This window comes from Patiria miniata, unplaced genomic scaffold (genome assembly GCF_015706575.1).
Source record: "Patiria miniata isolate m_02_andy unplaced genomic scaffold, ASM1570657v1 HiC_scaffold_3, whole genome shotgun sequence".
Classification (NCBI taxonomy): domain Eukaryota; kingdom Metazoa; phylum Echinodermata; class Asteroidea; order Valvatida; family Asterinidae; genus Patiria; species Patiria miniata.
Window position 1 is genome coordinate 20,087,621 of NW_024037069.1, and position 14,539 is coordinate 20,102,159.

Here is a 14,539-nt window from a genome sequence, read left to right on the forward strand (position 1 = left end):
AAGTCACGTGAGAGGTAAATCGAACGCTGTCGCGCTTGCACGAGTAAGCGCGGGGAAGTAATCGAACGCACTCTTTGTGTGACACCGAGATTAGTACGTGTATTATTTGTATTTGGACACAAAACGCACTATAGACCCTTAGCATCAAGTAGCCATGTTTGAGGCATTTTGTGTAGTTTTTAATGAATGCATAATGGTCTACCCATGCACACCCCAAGAATGGCTGCAAAGCTAATGATCTATGAATTTATTAGATTGACATTAGATTTACTTGTAATTAAATTTCACATTTTGGAATTTACTAAAATTCCTTTGACATAAACTAAACATCAACTATTGTATACGGTACAAAACGGTAAAAATTAAACAAGCAGCTTGTTCAAAGCAGTCTTGATGAAGAGTGAATTACGTACCAAACTAGAAGTGCGAGATATCTGGTATAGGCTTTGCATAATGTGAATTAAAAGGACTGCGTAGCCTTACAACAAGAACGAATTAAAACTGGTTCCCGATCGCTCTACTCTGTACAAGCCTACATCGAAAAGAGGAATGGCGACCAGTCAGGAAGTGATAGCAACACCAAGCTAATTCATCCTTTACTTAATTAGTAATCGTGATGTGGAAAAGCACCACACAACGATAGTAATGTCTCACATTGTCAATGTCAAGGATGCTTGCACGAAGCACATGGAATCAACCACAAACTTTGCAAGAGATTTATCTTTTCTGCAGAAAAAATAAGAATACTCGGAAAGATATATCATTAAACAATAAGGGTACACGTTAAATGCAATGGACATGGGTAAACAATTTCCTTAATTGGTCAAACCTAGACTAAGATTAAAATAAACTAAAATCGAAAAAACAAACAAACACCGGCTATGTCTTAGACAGACTCAGATGAAATAGGCAAAGGAGTCTGGGTGTGGTTGCAAATATGATTTGGACGGTTAGTTCCTTGGAACGGCCTTCAGATTTATATTCTTGGGTGACATGAGACCTGCCTTGCCAACAGTTGGTGGGATCTGAAGAAAAATGAAAAGATATCATAATAAAGGTATTTAGTTAAAGGTATACTAGAATGCCGACGCAGACAGCCTAATTTAATATTTCCCCTCTGAACAGATTACCCTCCTCAGTTAGGGTTCGCTTAGTCTACAAGAACATCTCCCTTCTGAAAAAAAAACAACCACCGGATAAAAAGAATATCTCTCCAGGTATCAGACTTTTTGGTATGGCATAACAAGTCGTATTGTGGTCTGGTAACCTAACTACCTCGGTTTCTGAGCAGACATCGAAGCGATACTGCTGCAGCACACGGACCAGCGCCATCTTGGCTTCCAGCAAGGCAAAGCGCATACCAATGCAGTTACGAGGACCGAAGCCAAATGGTAGGAAAGTGCACTGTTTGATGGAGGCCTTGTTCTCAGGGCTGAATCTGAAACGATGAGATGTAAAATTGTGGAAAAGAAGTGACATCTGTTTGACCTTTAAACTTGAATTTTATATTATCATCCAATGGGTAAAGGAATTTAAGTACGTGGGATTAGAGTATCTTTTGGCCGAAGAAAACCCTAGGTGTAGAAGTTAATAAAAATCATCATGAATTGCAATCTTATATGTTGAAATTCATGTATGTAGCACAAATTATAACACTAGAAATGAAAAGTAAAACAACTTGACGTTGTTCATCAGTTACAAGTTTTCACAGTTTGTAATCAGTTTTGGCAGGTTGGAATGACAAGGGTTATGACTGGCTGTCTCATTCTTTGACAGGCTGTGACAGGATGTGACAGGATGTATCTGTATCTGTAGAAAACCGTGCAAACTCCTTGACAGGATATCCCGCACAGGGATGTGGCTAGTTGTGACAAGTTGTGATTGTAACACGTTCAGACTTGTTATAGATGCTTCGGACAAATTGTGTCTGCCTTTCACGGATTGTAAAGATAGGTTCGGACAGGTTGTGACACGTCGTGATAACTTGTGACAAGTTGTGGTTGCCTATTGACAGATGAATACGACAGGTGGGTGACAGGTTGTAACATAGTTGGATAGTTTGTAACAGTTGTGTGACTATTAGTGGCACAAATTGAGGAGGCATTACCTCTCGGGATCAAACTTCTCGGGATTGTTCCAGTATTCCTCGTCATGATGAATAGTCCAGACACTGGCAATCACTCCCACACCCTTTTCAATGGTAAGGCCCTCGAAGGTGATGGTATCATTGCACGCACGATCAAACCTACACAAAGGGAAGCACTTCATAGACAAATATAAACAAATAGGCGGGCAGCCGAGTTCTCATAAAAGTATGTTTCAAATCTGTAAATGATTATATTGAACGAAGGAAAATATTAAATGCATTGTTCAACCTGGAGTTACCGCCTGTTTCATATTATTTTTTATTTATTTTATTTTATATCTTCGGACAAAAATTAAAAATCTATTTAAAAGAAAAAGTGAAATATTCCTGGTCTAGACAAAAGACCAGGACAATCATTTTGTGTTCAGGGGCGTAGCACAGTCATTTTTATTGGGGGGATTTTTTTAAAAGGGCACTTGTACATCCGTTGTGAAATGTAGACAGATGTACAAATTATTGGGGGGTTAGCCCGTTGAAAAAAAAGGCATTTGAATGGAACAAAGCAGTCTTTACAACATATTGGGGGGGGGGGGGGGGGGTAAATACCCCACTTACCCCCCCCCCTTTAAAAAAAAATTAGAAAAGTAGTCCTTCAATCCAAGTGGAGTGTAAAGTGTTTCTTACATGACTGCTGGGGGATACATGCGCAGTGATTCATTGATCACCATGTCCATATACTCCATCTTGGCGATGACGTCATAGCCGAGGTTGTCACGTGTGGGAGCGAGGTTGTCAATCTCAGCGTGCAGTTTCTCTTGCGTGTCTTGGTTGGTAGCCAGCAGGTAGGCAGTGAAGCTCAGCAGCGTGTTGGTGGTCTCGTAACCAGCCAGGAAAAAAGTGAGAGACTGATGAGGACAAGAAACAAAAATAGTGCAATGCATTCTTTGACAATTAAAGCGTTGCAACGTGTTCTGTGCCCGAATGCCATTGAGGGAGCCAGCGTATTTACGTGCCAAGCAAACTCGGCCGGGAACCAGTGATGGGGAAACTGTGTCACACTAGACTATGTCTGGTAAACTGTGATGGTTTAGCAAAGCTTTCCTCAGTAACGTTGGTAGTGTGCATGGAATAGCTCTAAGAAATCGTTTGCGGGCAGTGAAAAAAACCCATTTAGTTTCGTTAAAAGTTCTATAAAATCTCCATTAACTAAGTGTAGGCAAACCCCAAACCCCTCGATAAATACAGACAGCATTCTCCTTCGATGACCGATAGGCATATAGGCTATCTCGCTAAATTCAATATCTGTTGCGAGCAATACATTCAAAGTTTCCGATGCACAATTAAAAAACCCTACTACAAATTCACCTGCCCTATGACATCCACTGTCGACAGGGGCTTGCGTTGGACCACGCCCTTTCCTTTGGCTTTGTCTGAAGAGGGCGTGTCTTCCTGATCAACCTCGGGGTCATTGTGAGCATTCAGCATCAACTGAAGAAGATCAACGCGCTGTCAAATGGAAGCAGAAAGCGTGACATCTAAGGTTCGTTCTCTTGATAATCTTACAACTCTACACAAAGAATTTCAAGCGTGCAATGTAACGTTCCTGATAAACAAAAATTACAATCTGCTTTTCTCAAGCCTTGCTTAGTTTGATATACCCCTCTCTTTTTAAAGCAAATTTTAATAAACAAGGCGAGATATCCTTTCAAAATGAGACGCCATTTTTCTTTGAAAGGTTTATTGTTTCTCTCTATTTTGGTTGACGTCATGCACTCAAGTCCTCAACACGCATCGCAATGCAGGAGTCATTTTGCAAAAGGAAAACGAGCTGAAAAAGGAGTGAGTGGTTTTTTTCCCCAAAGATACAATTAAAACCAACACATTAAAAAAATAAAGACTATTGGTTAAAAGTGGATGCAAGGGACCTCTTATTAGTCATTTTTGTAAAATTAATACATCTTACGAGGACAAAATCACTGTCTTCTTGAAAACAACGCCCTCTCTGTGGGCAGCTCTTTGTTCCTCTGTGATATACATGAGAAGACACTTTTAAACATTTGTTGTCATACATTTTTAGACATCAAAACCTGTCCTCGATGAGGACGCTATGTGCAATGGGTCTATTGGATGACTGATCCCCGAGGGCGTAAAATAAATTGGCCAAAAATCTGTCCGCCGAGCTCATGAAATGATATCAAATGATTCTATAATGTCATGGAGTTCTGAGAGCCATTGAACGGCACTGCACCTCTAGCCTGGCATTGGGGCTTCCAATTCGGAGCATATTGGGTGCGATTGGGTCCGAAAGTGGCGCTATTTAGCCATGCAGTGGATGGATTCTTTTTCAAAATGGCTACGTTTGGGAAATAATTGTTGGATGGGTGGTCTTTTTTGATTATCATTTTTCTGTGCAGCCTAAACACATGTGAGTTCCGAGTATTTTTAACTAAGAATTTTGAAAAATGGGGATTTATCACTGGTGTATTATGGGAATTCATTGACTTGGTTACACCCCTGAGAGTCGGTCACCTACCTGGGAGGCCTGTGCGCCCTCTGCCGTTCGCATTTTGCACGCGGCCTCCGTCACGTCCGTGAAAAACTTGAGGGCGTCAGGTGCAACCAAAGATATGTTCAAGAAGGCAAACACACGTCCCATGAACGGAACAACAGCTGCAAAAATAATTAAAACAAGTCAGGTGTATTTACAAACACAAATGCCCCGCAACCGTGACTGTTTCCCTGACATAACACCACTCTTTTAACATCAACTTACATGTACCTTGGTCACATGGAACGTTCATTGACAGCATTAGTGTCTTCTGTATGTTTTATATGAATTAATCCCTAATCCCTATGATCTCAGAATAAATACAAGATTTCTATTGTTTTAGCCACTGTGACTTTGACCCTTGACCTTTTGACCCCCAATGCGATAGGCCTATTTGGATTACCAAGAACGATCCACAAACCAAATTTGAAGTTCACATGTATAGTATTTCTCAAGTTATCGCGCTGACAAAATTTCTTTTGTTTTAGCCACTGTGACCTTGACCCTTGACATTTTGGCCCCAAATGCAAAAGGCTTCTTAGGATTGCCAAGGACAATTCACAAACCAAATTTGAAGTTCATATGTAAAGTATATCTCAAGTTATCACGTTGACAAAATTTCTATTGTTTCAGCCACTGTGACCTTGACCCTTGACCTTTCGGCCCCAAATGCAAAAGGATTCTTAGGATTACCAAGGACAATCCACAAACCAAATTTGAAGTTCATATGTAAAGTATATCTCAAGTTATCACGCTGACAAAATGTCTATTGTTCAGCCACTGTGACCTTGACCCTTGACCTTTCGGCCCCAAATGCAATATGCTTCTTAAAAATATATAAAGAATGAACTTATATATGAAACATATGTAATATGAAAGATAAACGGTTACATGACATTTTTTTCATGTGTTGTATTCAGGTGATTTCACACGTAACACACTACCAGTAAACAGCAAAATGTTCAATTTAAACTCATTTTTCAGGAAATGGCTTTTCTTAAAAAGTTCTCTCCGTCAATCAAATACTTTTTAAAAAGAAAAACTAAAAAGAAATCGTCCTTTACTGCTTTACTCACTCAAAATCAGGAACAAAGGATTAAACCTGTTGAAATTCAAAAGCCTCATTGCGTTCTTAACGAACGGATCATCCTTGTTCCCCTGGGAGTCAACCTCGAGACCAAAACCGCACTTGGCAATGACGTCCATTGTGAAGCCACCGAACACACTGCAAAAAAGTTATAGGATACCAACACTTTCTCATGCCCTATGTCGTACGCTAAAATAGCTTCGCTGGTACCCACGCCTTATTTAAGGGCAATATGGTTTCCGGTCTCAATTCCATAGCTCTCATTGGACAACATTTTTACAGATTTGTTCAAAGCGTTACAATTTCTCCGGGCGTATAGAAGAAGGTACATGTACATGCATGTTGACGGTAATAATCTGCGTGCATATACAACATCTTAAATGCATGTTAACGGTAACAATGAATTTCCCACACTGCTCTGAGTTTCCTTCATTTGTTCACGTTAGGTTTCCCACAATGCTTTGCTTTTCCTTCAGAATATTTCGTGACAGACATAAGCCAACACCAACTATCTGTCATAGGGAGGATGCCATACCATATCCAATTTTTTTTTTAAATATAAAATTGCCTCATCTCCCCTAGTGAATGATAGGTGTTGGTGCTGTGATTTCAGCAAAAATGTCAAATGTCAGGGAGGTGGGGGCAGTTGACCTCCAGAAACCGCCTGTCCCCTACCACAAAAATCAGTTTGCTATAATTATGATTGGAAACCAGCAACATGACATCAATCTACTTCAAATCCGGTTTTTATACAAAGGAATATTCAACAAGAGTGGTGAAATGTAATGTAAATTAAAGGTAACTGTCGAATTAATACTCAGTTTCTCAAACATCACACAAAGATTCGGTTTTTATGGGGGAAACCCCAAATCTTACACTCTGAAGTCGATGAACTTGTCTCCCTCTCGCGCCTTACCGATACTCGCCACCAGAGTATCACAACACTCATTGATCATCGAAGACATCTGGACGTGAAAATGAGAAGAAAAAAGTCCTGAATTATTATTGACAAGTCAAGAAAACCTTGGCTGGCTGTCTCCAGTACTCCTTCCGGAAATAGTAAAAAAAAACAATAGGAAAAAAACCCCAAATTTTTCGAGAAATCAAGCATCAAAGAGTCACGATATGAGACGGACGGAGCCCCCTTTTTTTGTGTTGGTCATTGTGTTACCAGAATCTCTGGAATTCTTTTGAGATATCTAGGGGGATGTGTTGAAATAGGTAACAATAGTCTAGGGTTTTCATTGGGTATAGGGAGATTTTTTTCGGGGGGGGGTACCCCTACGTCTTATATCGTGCTGGGTATAAAGAGTCCAGCTGTGCCATCTACGTTTATAGCAAAATGATACAAAGCGTCTTTACTCTCATTGTTTAGGAAGCTGGTCCCATATGCCTTTTTAAGGTGTCGGTAACCATACGATCTTCTTTCCTTTCACCTCCATGGCCTGGGTTCCAATTCAGACTAACACATGGATTGATTTCACTCTCTAAACCGATGGTTTTGTCCGGAAAGTTATTTAGGTTTCTCGTTTAGCCTCTAAAACCAGAAAGACTTATTTTCCTTTTTTCCCACATGTTTTCTAAAAATGCCACCAGCAATTATTAGGAAACATCGGCTTCAGCATCAAAGAGGAATTGAAAACAAAATTCAATAAAATATAAAGACAAAGGTATGCCTACTTTCGGTTATTTTGGAAGGTCTGCCTCATTACCTTTTTCATTTTGGAGGCACTGAATGACGGAGTGATGACGTTGCGCGCATCTTTCCATTCCTCATTCACAAGCCGAGTCATGCCTCTGTTTAAAGGTTTCTGAGATATCGAGGGAATCTAGAGAAAGCAACATGTATATTATAAGAATAGTTTAGGGACAATAGTATGAAAATAATTTTAGAATAGTTTTAAGAATTATATATTATTATATTATATGTCACTTCGCATGAGTGCATATAGAAACAAAAACAGTCATATTAGGGCGCTGTGCGCAAGGTGCATCTTATCATACTTCACCCGACACACATAAATAGAAATAAAGGCATGCTCGACAAAATGCAATCAACAATTTCGACAAATCGTTGTGTCGAATTTGTTTAATGCATTGTGAAATATTCGTAGCCATACATTTTTTTGTATAGGGAGAACGGCCCCACTTGTAGTCCGGTCTCCCTATAACATTTCTGGTTACGACTTTTGTATAGTGCATAATATAGAAAACTATTATTCAAACGGACACGTGAATTTTTAAAATTTCGTTTTGACGAAAGGCATTTCTGGAATTTTTTTCACAATTATGAAAACGTTTCCTGATTATTCTCTATTTTTTCTATTTCCCAGTCTTCATTCTCTTTCCTCAGAAAATGACTATCTCACCCGACGGTTGTAAAAACTCGAGAAATGCTTGACCAGGATGTTCTTCAGAAGATCAGGGTCGGCGATAATCAGGACTGGCTTACGGAACACGTACGTCCTAATATTCATATTTTTCAAGAGATACAAAATAAATAAATAAACTGCATGCATACTATGGGCGTCGCAGGGGGGGGGGGGAGGGGCGCTGACCCCCCTCCGAAAAGCAAATAAAACACACACACAAAAAGGAGAAAAAAAAGACGAGGTGCGAAGTCATATTGTTGTTAATTAAATGCATATTAACAACATGAGCGTCCGCAGGGGTGTAGGGAGGGGGGGGGGGGGGTGCAGCGGCGTGGCCACGGTTCTTAACCTATAGGGAGGCGTGTGCGTGTGTGTATTGGGGGGTGCTTGAAGTTACAATGGACCGGAAGGGCGCCCAACAATTTCATCTCTGCTGAAAGGTAGATATGTTTTTTTCATCGGACAACCGACCTCCGTAAAATCAAATAGTGATAAGGGGGGGGGGGGGGAGGGCCGTAGCTACGCCGCTGGGTGGGTGGAGAAACTGTCTCTACCCCGCCCACCCTCGAACAAATGATAAATTGATAATATTTTAGAGAAAGTACCAGGAATTTGAGAGCTTTGCCCCCCTATAGAAAAAGATCCTGGCGGCGCCTATGTACATATATACATCAAACCATGATACCCACACAAGCACACATACATGAAAATGTTTTGCCAGTTTTTGAAATAGATCGGCCTAAGCAATTAGAGAAACGATTACTACGAAACCTTCAAATGCCAGTTATAAATGCTTATTTAGACTACCTTACCCGACAACTCTTCCGTACTTCTTAACATAATCGGTGAAAGTTGTCTGGATTCCCTGCACGAGTTAAAAAGTGATGAAAAAAAAAGAAGAGAAAACGTCATATTGCAATATGATTCCATAACAATTATTGCAGTCGGCGGGTCGCACTGACAGGCTCTGCCTTTTTATCGGATTGCAGTTTGTGTCGGGAGATTTAAATTTAATATTTGGCTTTGACTTCTGAATTGGTGTCTGTGACATGACAAAACCCAATATTGAATATCACAAATTAAATTCAAAAAAATCCTAGATTCAGTAGCGTATCCTGCTTTCCATGCCGGGGGGGGGGGGGGGGACCGCACACCAGCGCCGAAATGTAGACATGGTTTTTTTTTTTTATCTCAGGACACTTGGCCGCCGCAAAATCAAAAAGCGCGGGGGAGGGGGGTACCCATCTTCCAAATGGGGGCGCTCTTCAAAACTGACCATTCATGCTATTCATGTGTGTAGCGCTAGTGTCTGGCAGCTCCACGTTTTTGCCCCCCGTTCTTTTCACATTTCTATATGCTTCGGTTACATTTATTTATCATTTTGGCACCATGTGAATGTTGGAGACTCGGTGATCATCATGGTACTGCCTGATTCTCTTGTGATCATTCTGATTTTGAGCATATTTTGCATTTGCAATTTTTCATCATGCCATTCCCTGAGGTACAGAACTGTAACGTTAACGCCATGCCACCAACCGTCTTTTGTCATTGACTATCCGCTTGACTCGTCCTGGACAAGACGTGACATTCATCTCACACAGGCTCATCAAGATGGACAATCGAGTTCAGCTGCTCTACAAAACAAACTGAGTGAATCTTCAGCTGGTGTTGCGGGGACTATCCTATTGTCACCAAGGTACTGTTATATAACAATGGCCTCTTCTGGCCCGACATCGACGACCAACATGTTACGTTCTGATCGGACTTTTCTCCTCGGTCTTAACCGTGACTTGTCTTCCCAAAGTTGCAAACTATCCAGGGAGGTGTGCCATGAAATCTCAAATCTTAAACTTCTCAGGTTACCCTGCATAACACACAACACTAAACCTACATCACCTCGTCGTCGTACTCGACGTGCTTACAAGGGTGGTATTCGTAGGAAAAGCAAACATGGCCTGCCAATACGTGTGATTGTTGGCCGTCCTAACCCCACTGAAAGTTATCACCCTGATTTTGTAGATGAACCCCCAAGATCCCACCCTATTCATCAGAACTTTAAGTTATCATCCCCAACCTTGACGATCATGTTAGTTTTTGCATGCTTAACGCACGGTCTCTTCGCAACAAATCCACAGATTTTCAGGACTTTGTCATAGAAAACAACTTTGACATCGTGGGTATTTGCGAAACCTGGTTAACTGAATCCGATGAAGCAACCGACTTAACTCCTTGTGGTTATGAATTCAAACACAAACCCAGAGCATGCAAGCGAGGAGGAGGAGTTGGCGTACTTTTTCGGAAGGAACTGGACATTTCAGTCAACACGTCTTTTGATTACCTGAGTATTGAGATTTTGTCAGCCACCGCGACCTCCAATAGTACCAGCCTTGACGTTTACATCATTTACCGACCACCGTCCGGTCAAATGGCATTTTCTTCGTTTCTGAATGAGTTCACGCTTTTGCTTGATGACCATATCTTCAGACCTGCACTGCTTGTGATTTGTGGTGACCTTAACATTCACCTTGACAATCTGGAGGCGTCCAATACAAAGACGTTCAACGACTTACTGAAAGCACACAGTCTTTCCCAGTATATTCAATCGCCAACCCATGAACGCGGTCACATCTTAGACGTCTTCATCTCCCGCACCTCTGAAAAACACATTTTTTCAGACCTCCAACTTTTGCCAGGCATCTCTGACCATTCAGCCATTTCCTGTCGCCTGCATGTTCGCAAGCCATGCCCAACTCGCACACAAATTGAGGAACATCAGTGCAATTGACAGGAAGGACTTTGCTGACGATCTCCGTCAGCATGACATTTCGTCGGATGTTTCTACTGTCTACGAAGCCGTTGACCAATACAATGTCACACTTGGTCAGCTCTTGGATACATATGCGCCAGCCAGAACTACATCTATCAAGGTGCCACAAAAAAAACCCCAAAACGGGATACGCTGCTGCACCCACAGAAGATGCCTTTTACTGAGCAAGTGCCCCTTTTTGGTGATGCCCCCACCCCAGTTTCAAAACCGTTCCCCCGCCGCTAGTATTAAACTATTGATCTTTAAACATAAGTGACGGAAAACTGATTGCAAATTCATATTTTTGTCTCTGAGATCATTTATGGTAGTTTAAAAACGTCATTTGCCAAACCTGTTTGTCCACGGACGGCTTTATTCCATCTGTTTGAAGGAGCTTCGGAGCTTGATTTGAAGATGAAAAACACTACACTAGACTTACACGTGGACAACAGTGCTTTCGGTGACTTGGGTTCCAACAAGCATAAAAACACAATTCTTGCGATTTTTCAAAGATTTTTTTGACACGTAAACAAAGTTGAAGGACTATACTTTACTACATTATATATATATATATATATATATATATAAAAACAGTTCAAATAAGTTAAGTATAAGTAGGTTAAAATTCCTGTCAAAAGTGTGTTTCCTTCTTTTTGCACCACATATACATTGCACTTCTAGTTTTTTTCCCTTCTTTTAGAGTATAAAGGTACATGTAGCAAAAACCTTTCACAGACACTGTGTAAATAATGTAAGGGCAGCGGGTCAATTCTCGAGTGAAAACCACGGCACGGCATTTTTATTCACAGATCTGAATTATAAAGATAGCATGCAGAGACTTTAGGGGCCATTCAGAATTTTCAATGTTTTAAAATTTCGATCTTTTTTCCAAATTGTGGGTGGGTGGGTCAAGCTAAATAATTGAAAATCGAAATTCACTTTCCATAGAAAAAAAGATAAAAAACAAAGAAAGATAGATCTTTTGACTTGCCTGAACTATGCGCAAACGTTCCAATATCGCGATGCGTGTTTCTTTTTCAACTTCGTCCCCTGTATGAATTGTCAGTGGCGTAGCCAGGAATTTTTCGGGGGGGGGGGCGCTGGGGGGGGGGGGGGGGGGCTGGAACATGTATGGGGGGGCGTCATGTAGATCAATGATAATTTTTTTAGAAACTCAAAACCTCAGTGGGGGAGGCGACTGGGGGGCGACAAGGTTTCATGGGGGGGGGGGGGTGGCTGTCGCCGTCTGTCGGTCTTCTATGCTGTTATGTTTACTTTCAGGTACCTTCAATGGTACTATGTTTAATTAACCTGTTCATTTGTTTAATTAAACTAATAACGCACATATAGTTGCCAAATATGGCACTAACAAGTTTGAGGTCGGCAATTTCGTCTTTAAAAATCTGGGTACGTCGGGTTACCGTACACACAATTGTCCTGGAAACAACAGTACCAAAGTACAGAAAGTCGTACACAAGAGCTCCCCAGCCAGTATCGCTGACGCCATTATGATTCCAAAGTTTCTCACTGTGTCACACAGTGAAATATCTAAACAGCGTCGTTGTACATTTGTATTGTGAACACATAAAAGCATTCAAGTCGCGTTCTTGCACACTTTTTGCAAGTCAACATAGATATCCTTGAACCACTGCCCCTGCTTTGCATAACAAGTGCACATGAATGAACGATTCGACTTTTATTCAAAGAAATTTCTATGTACAGTCACCAGACTCTATTCAGTGAAGTCCCCGTCAAAACGAAAGTAATCAATCCACGTGCATAACGCACGGCTACACCATCGTACAGTGTGGCAGGGACACCAACAAGTAACACAACAACTAAACATTTTTTAAAAAAATGATAAATATTCTGATTGAATTTCGTTAAAAGATACTTGTTGGTGAGGTATCACATAATTTTATCACATAAAAGAGGAAGACCGACAACTTCACGCCGTCACTGAGCTAGACACACATGTACATGGTGTTCAAGTACATGTACATGTAAGTGCATGTACATGTACATGTTCAGTTTTTTATTAATCGAAATTAGGGGTGGGTGGGTGGGTCAAAATAATTTGGAAAAAAAGTCGAAATTTTAAAACATTGACAATTCTGAATGGCCCCTTAGACTGTTTAAATCTTACACGACGCCATTGCAGTATGTTCCCAAAGAAGGGAATGTAGTCGGCCACAGGGATTCCTCGTCTCTGGAAATAATGATGACACCACCAATCATACCTGCAATAAAGAAAAAAGACAAAGCTTTCCAAAGAGATGGTGCCAAGTCGAATTCTTCACAATAAAACAAGAAAAGAAACATACAAAAAAAACCAAGAATAAATGGAATAAAATTTGTTTAAGGTCATCGACTTAATAAACCAAGGTGCGTGGATCTTCTTTAACCTGTACATAGCTTGACCAACTTTGTTCTTTGGTCACCATCACTACAGGAAGGGTCACCTTTTTCTCAATGGTAACCCACATGGGCGTCGCCAGGATTTTTTTCTAGAGGTGGGCAAAACATATTTCCCCCAAAATGCCTGTATTTCTCAAGATATTCTCGATTTATAAGTTTTAGAGGGGGACAGAGACATTTTGGGGATTTTTGCCCCCCATTAAATTTACACCGATATGACTTGGCGCCTCTTTTTTTTCTCTTTTTCCCCCTTCCTTTTTTTTGGGTGGCTTTTCCGGGGGGGGGGGGGGGGCAAGCGCCTTGCCCCCCCCCCCCGCGACGCCCATGGTGACACACAAAATGGTGGCAAAACTTGTACTGCGTGTAAGTGTGTATAGACATTTGTACATTATGTCTATAAATCCTGCTTACAAATCCTGCTCATAAAAAGTATCAAACTCTTCCCTTTCCCGATTTTCGTGTTAAGTAGACCTACAGCATTTAATGCCGGAGGAACAATCTTCAAGCAGTTTCATTCTTCATAATTGTACACATAATCTATGGTGCTGGGATCCAACAAAATGTCAAATTGTCACAATAATTCATTTGCAGCAAGCTACATGGTACACATATCAAGATTTCCAAAGAGGAAGCTCCTTACCATGCTAACAAGAGCAGCACGCCGACAACCAACGTCCACGTCACAGACACGTCTAGCCCAAACAGCTCCATGCTCGCTCACCATGCACGAGGAAACTTGACTGTTTGAATAATTTGGAGACACAGCTAGGACTAGCTTTGCGCAAGCATAATGTGCTGGGCCAAAGGTGTAGTACGCAAATCTTGTTTTTCTTTTTAGAGAGTCATGTTTAAAAATAGAAGGTGTTGTCATCCGTAGACTTGATTCAAGTCAGTAAACGGTCTTGGTTTGTGCGTGACACTGTCGATTATAGACCTTGTGCGTTAAGGCGGAGTCATCAGGAGGGCAGGGGCTTTGTATATCACTGGGATAGGCTCGAGTAAATCTTGTGTGCATTCATTATAATACAATTAACATGACAAAGAACACCCTCTGACGTATCTGCTACGCATAAAGTCTATTGACCTTAGATTTCTACCTATTTATAAGTATGATGAATTGTGAACACTTTTGTGTGATGATGAAATAATATAGCGCCAGTTTCGACAGCTCCCCCTTTACATATAGTCGCCCCCATTGGAGATTTGCTCGTCTTTTTCACCA

At 41.0% G+C, this 14,539-nt stretch overlaps 1 protein-coding gene across 1 annotated transcript; it reads right to left on the reverse strand.

The window, feature by feature from the left end:
- Nucleotides 1-14,185, reverse strand: LOC119738847 (cytochrome P450 3A24-like). Its single transcript, XM_038213816.1, has 13 exons — nt 13,958-14,185; nt 13,046-13,139; nt 8,906-8,958; nt 8,091-8,187; nt 7,434-7,550; nt 6,598-6,686; nt 5,711-5,859; nt 4,620-4,756; nt 3,452-3,592; nt 2,771-2,991; nt 2,108-2,245; nt 1,276-1,438; nt 1-1,025 (listed from the first exon to the last, which is right to left on the reverse strand). Exons 1-13 carry the CDS (start codon nt 14,026-14,028, stop codon nt 951-953), a joined length of 1,545 nt encoding a protein of 514 aa, XP_038069744.1. The 5' UTR covers nt 14,029-14,185; the 3' UTR covers nt 1-950.
- Nucleotides 14,186-14,539: the final 354 nt, after the last annotated feature.

What these genes read in the sequence shown, in the direction of transcription:
- LOC119738847 (XM_038213816.1), bottom strand. Translation starts at nt 14,028, where the DNA reads ATGGAGCTGTTTGGGCTAGACGTGTCTGTGACGTGGACGTTGGTTGTC. An exon ending in CGAGTTTTTACAACCGTCGG is followed by an intron (nt 7,551 to 8,090) that starts GTGAGATAGTCA and finishes TGCTTTCTCTAG; the next exon opens with ATTCCCTCGATATCTCAGAA. An exon ending in AAGTTCATCGACTTCAGAGT is followed by an intron (nt 5,860 to 6,597) that starts GTAAGATTTGGG and finishes ACTTTTTTGCAG; the next exon opens with TGTGTTCGGTGGCTTCACAA.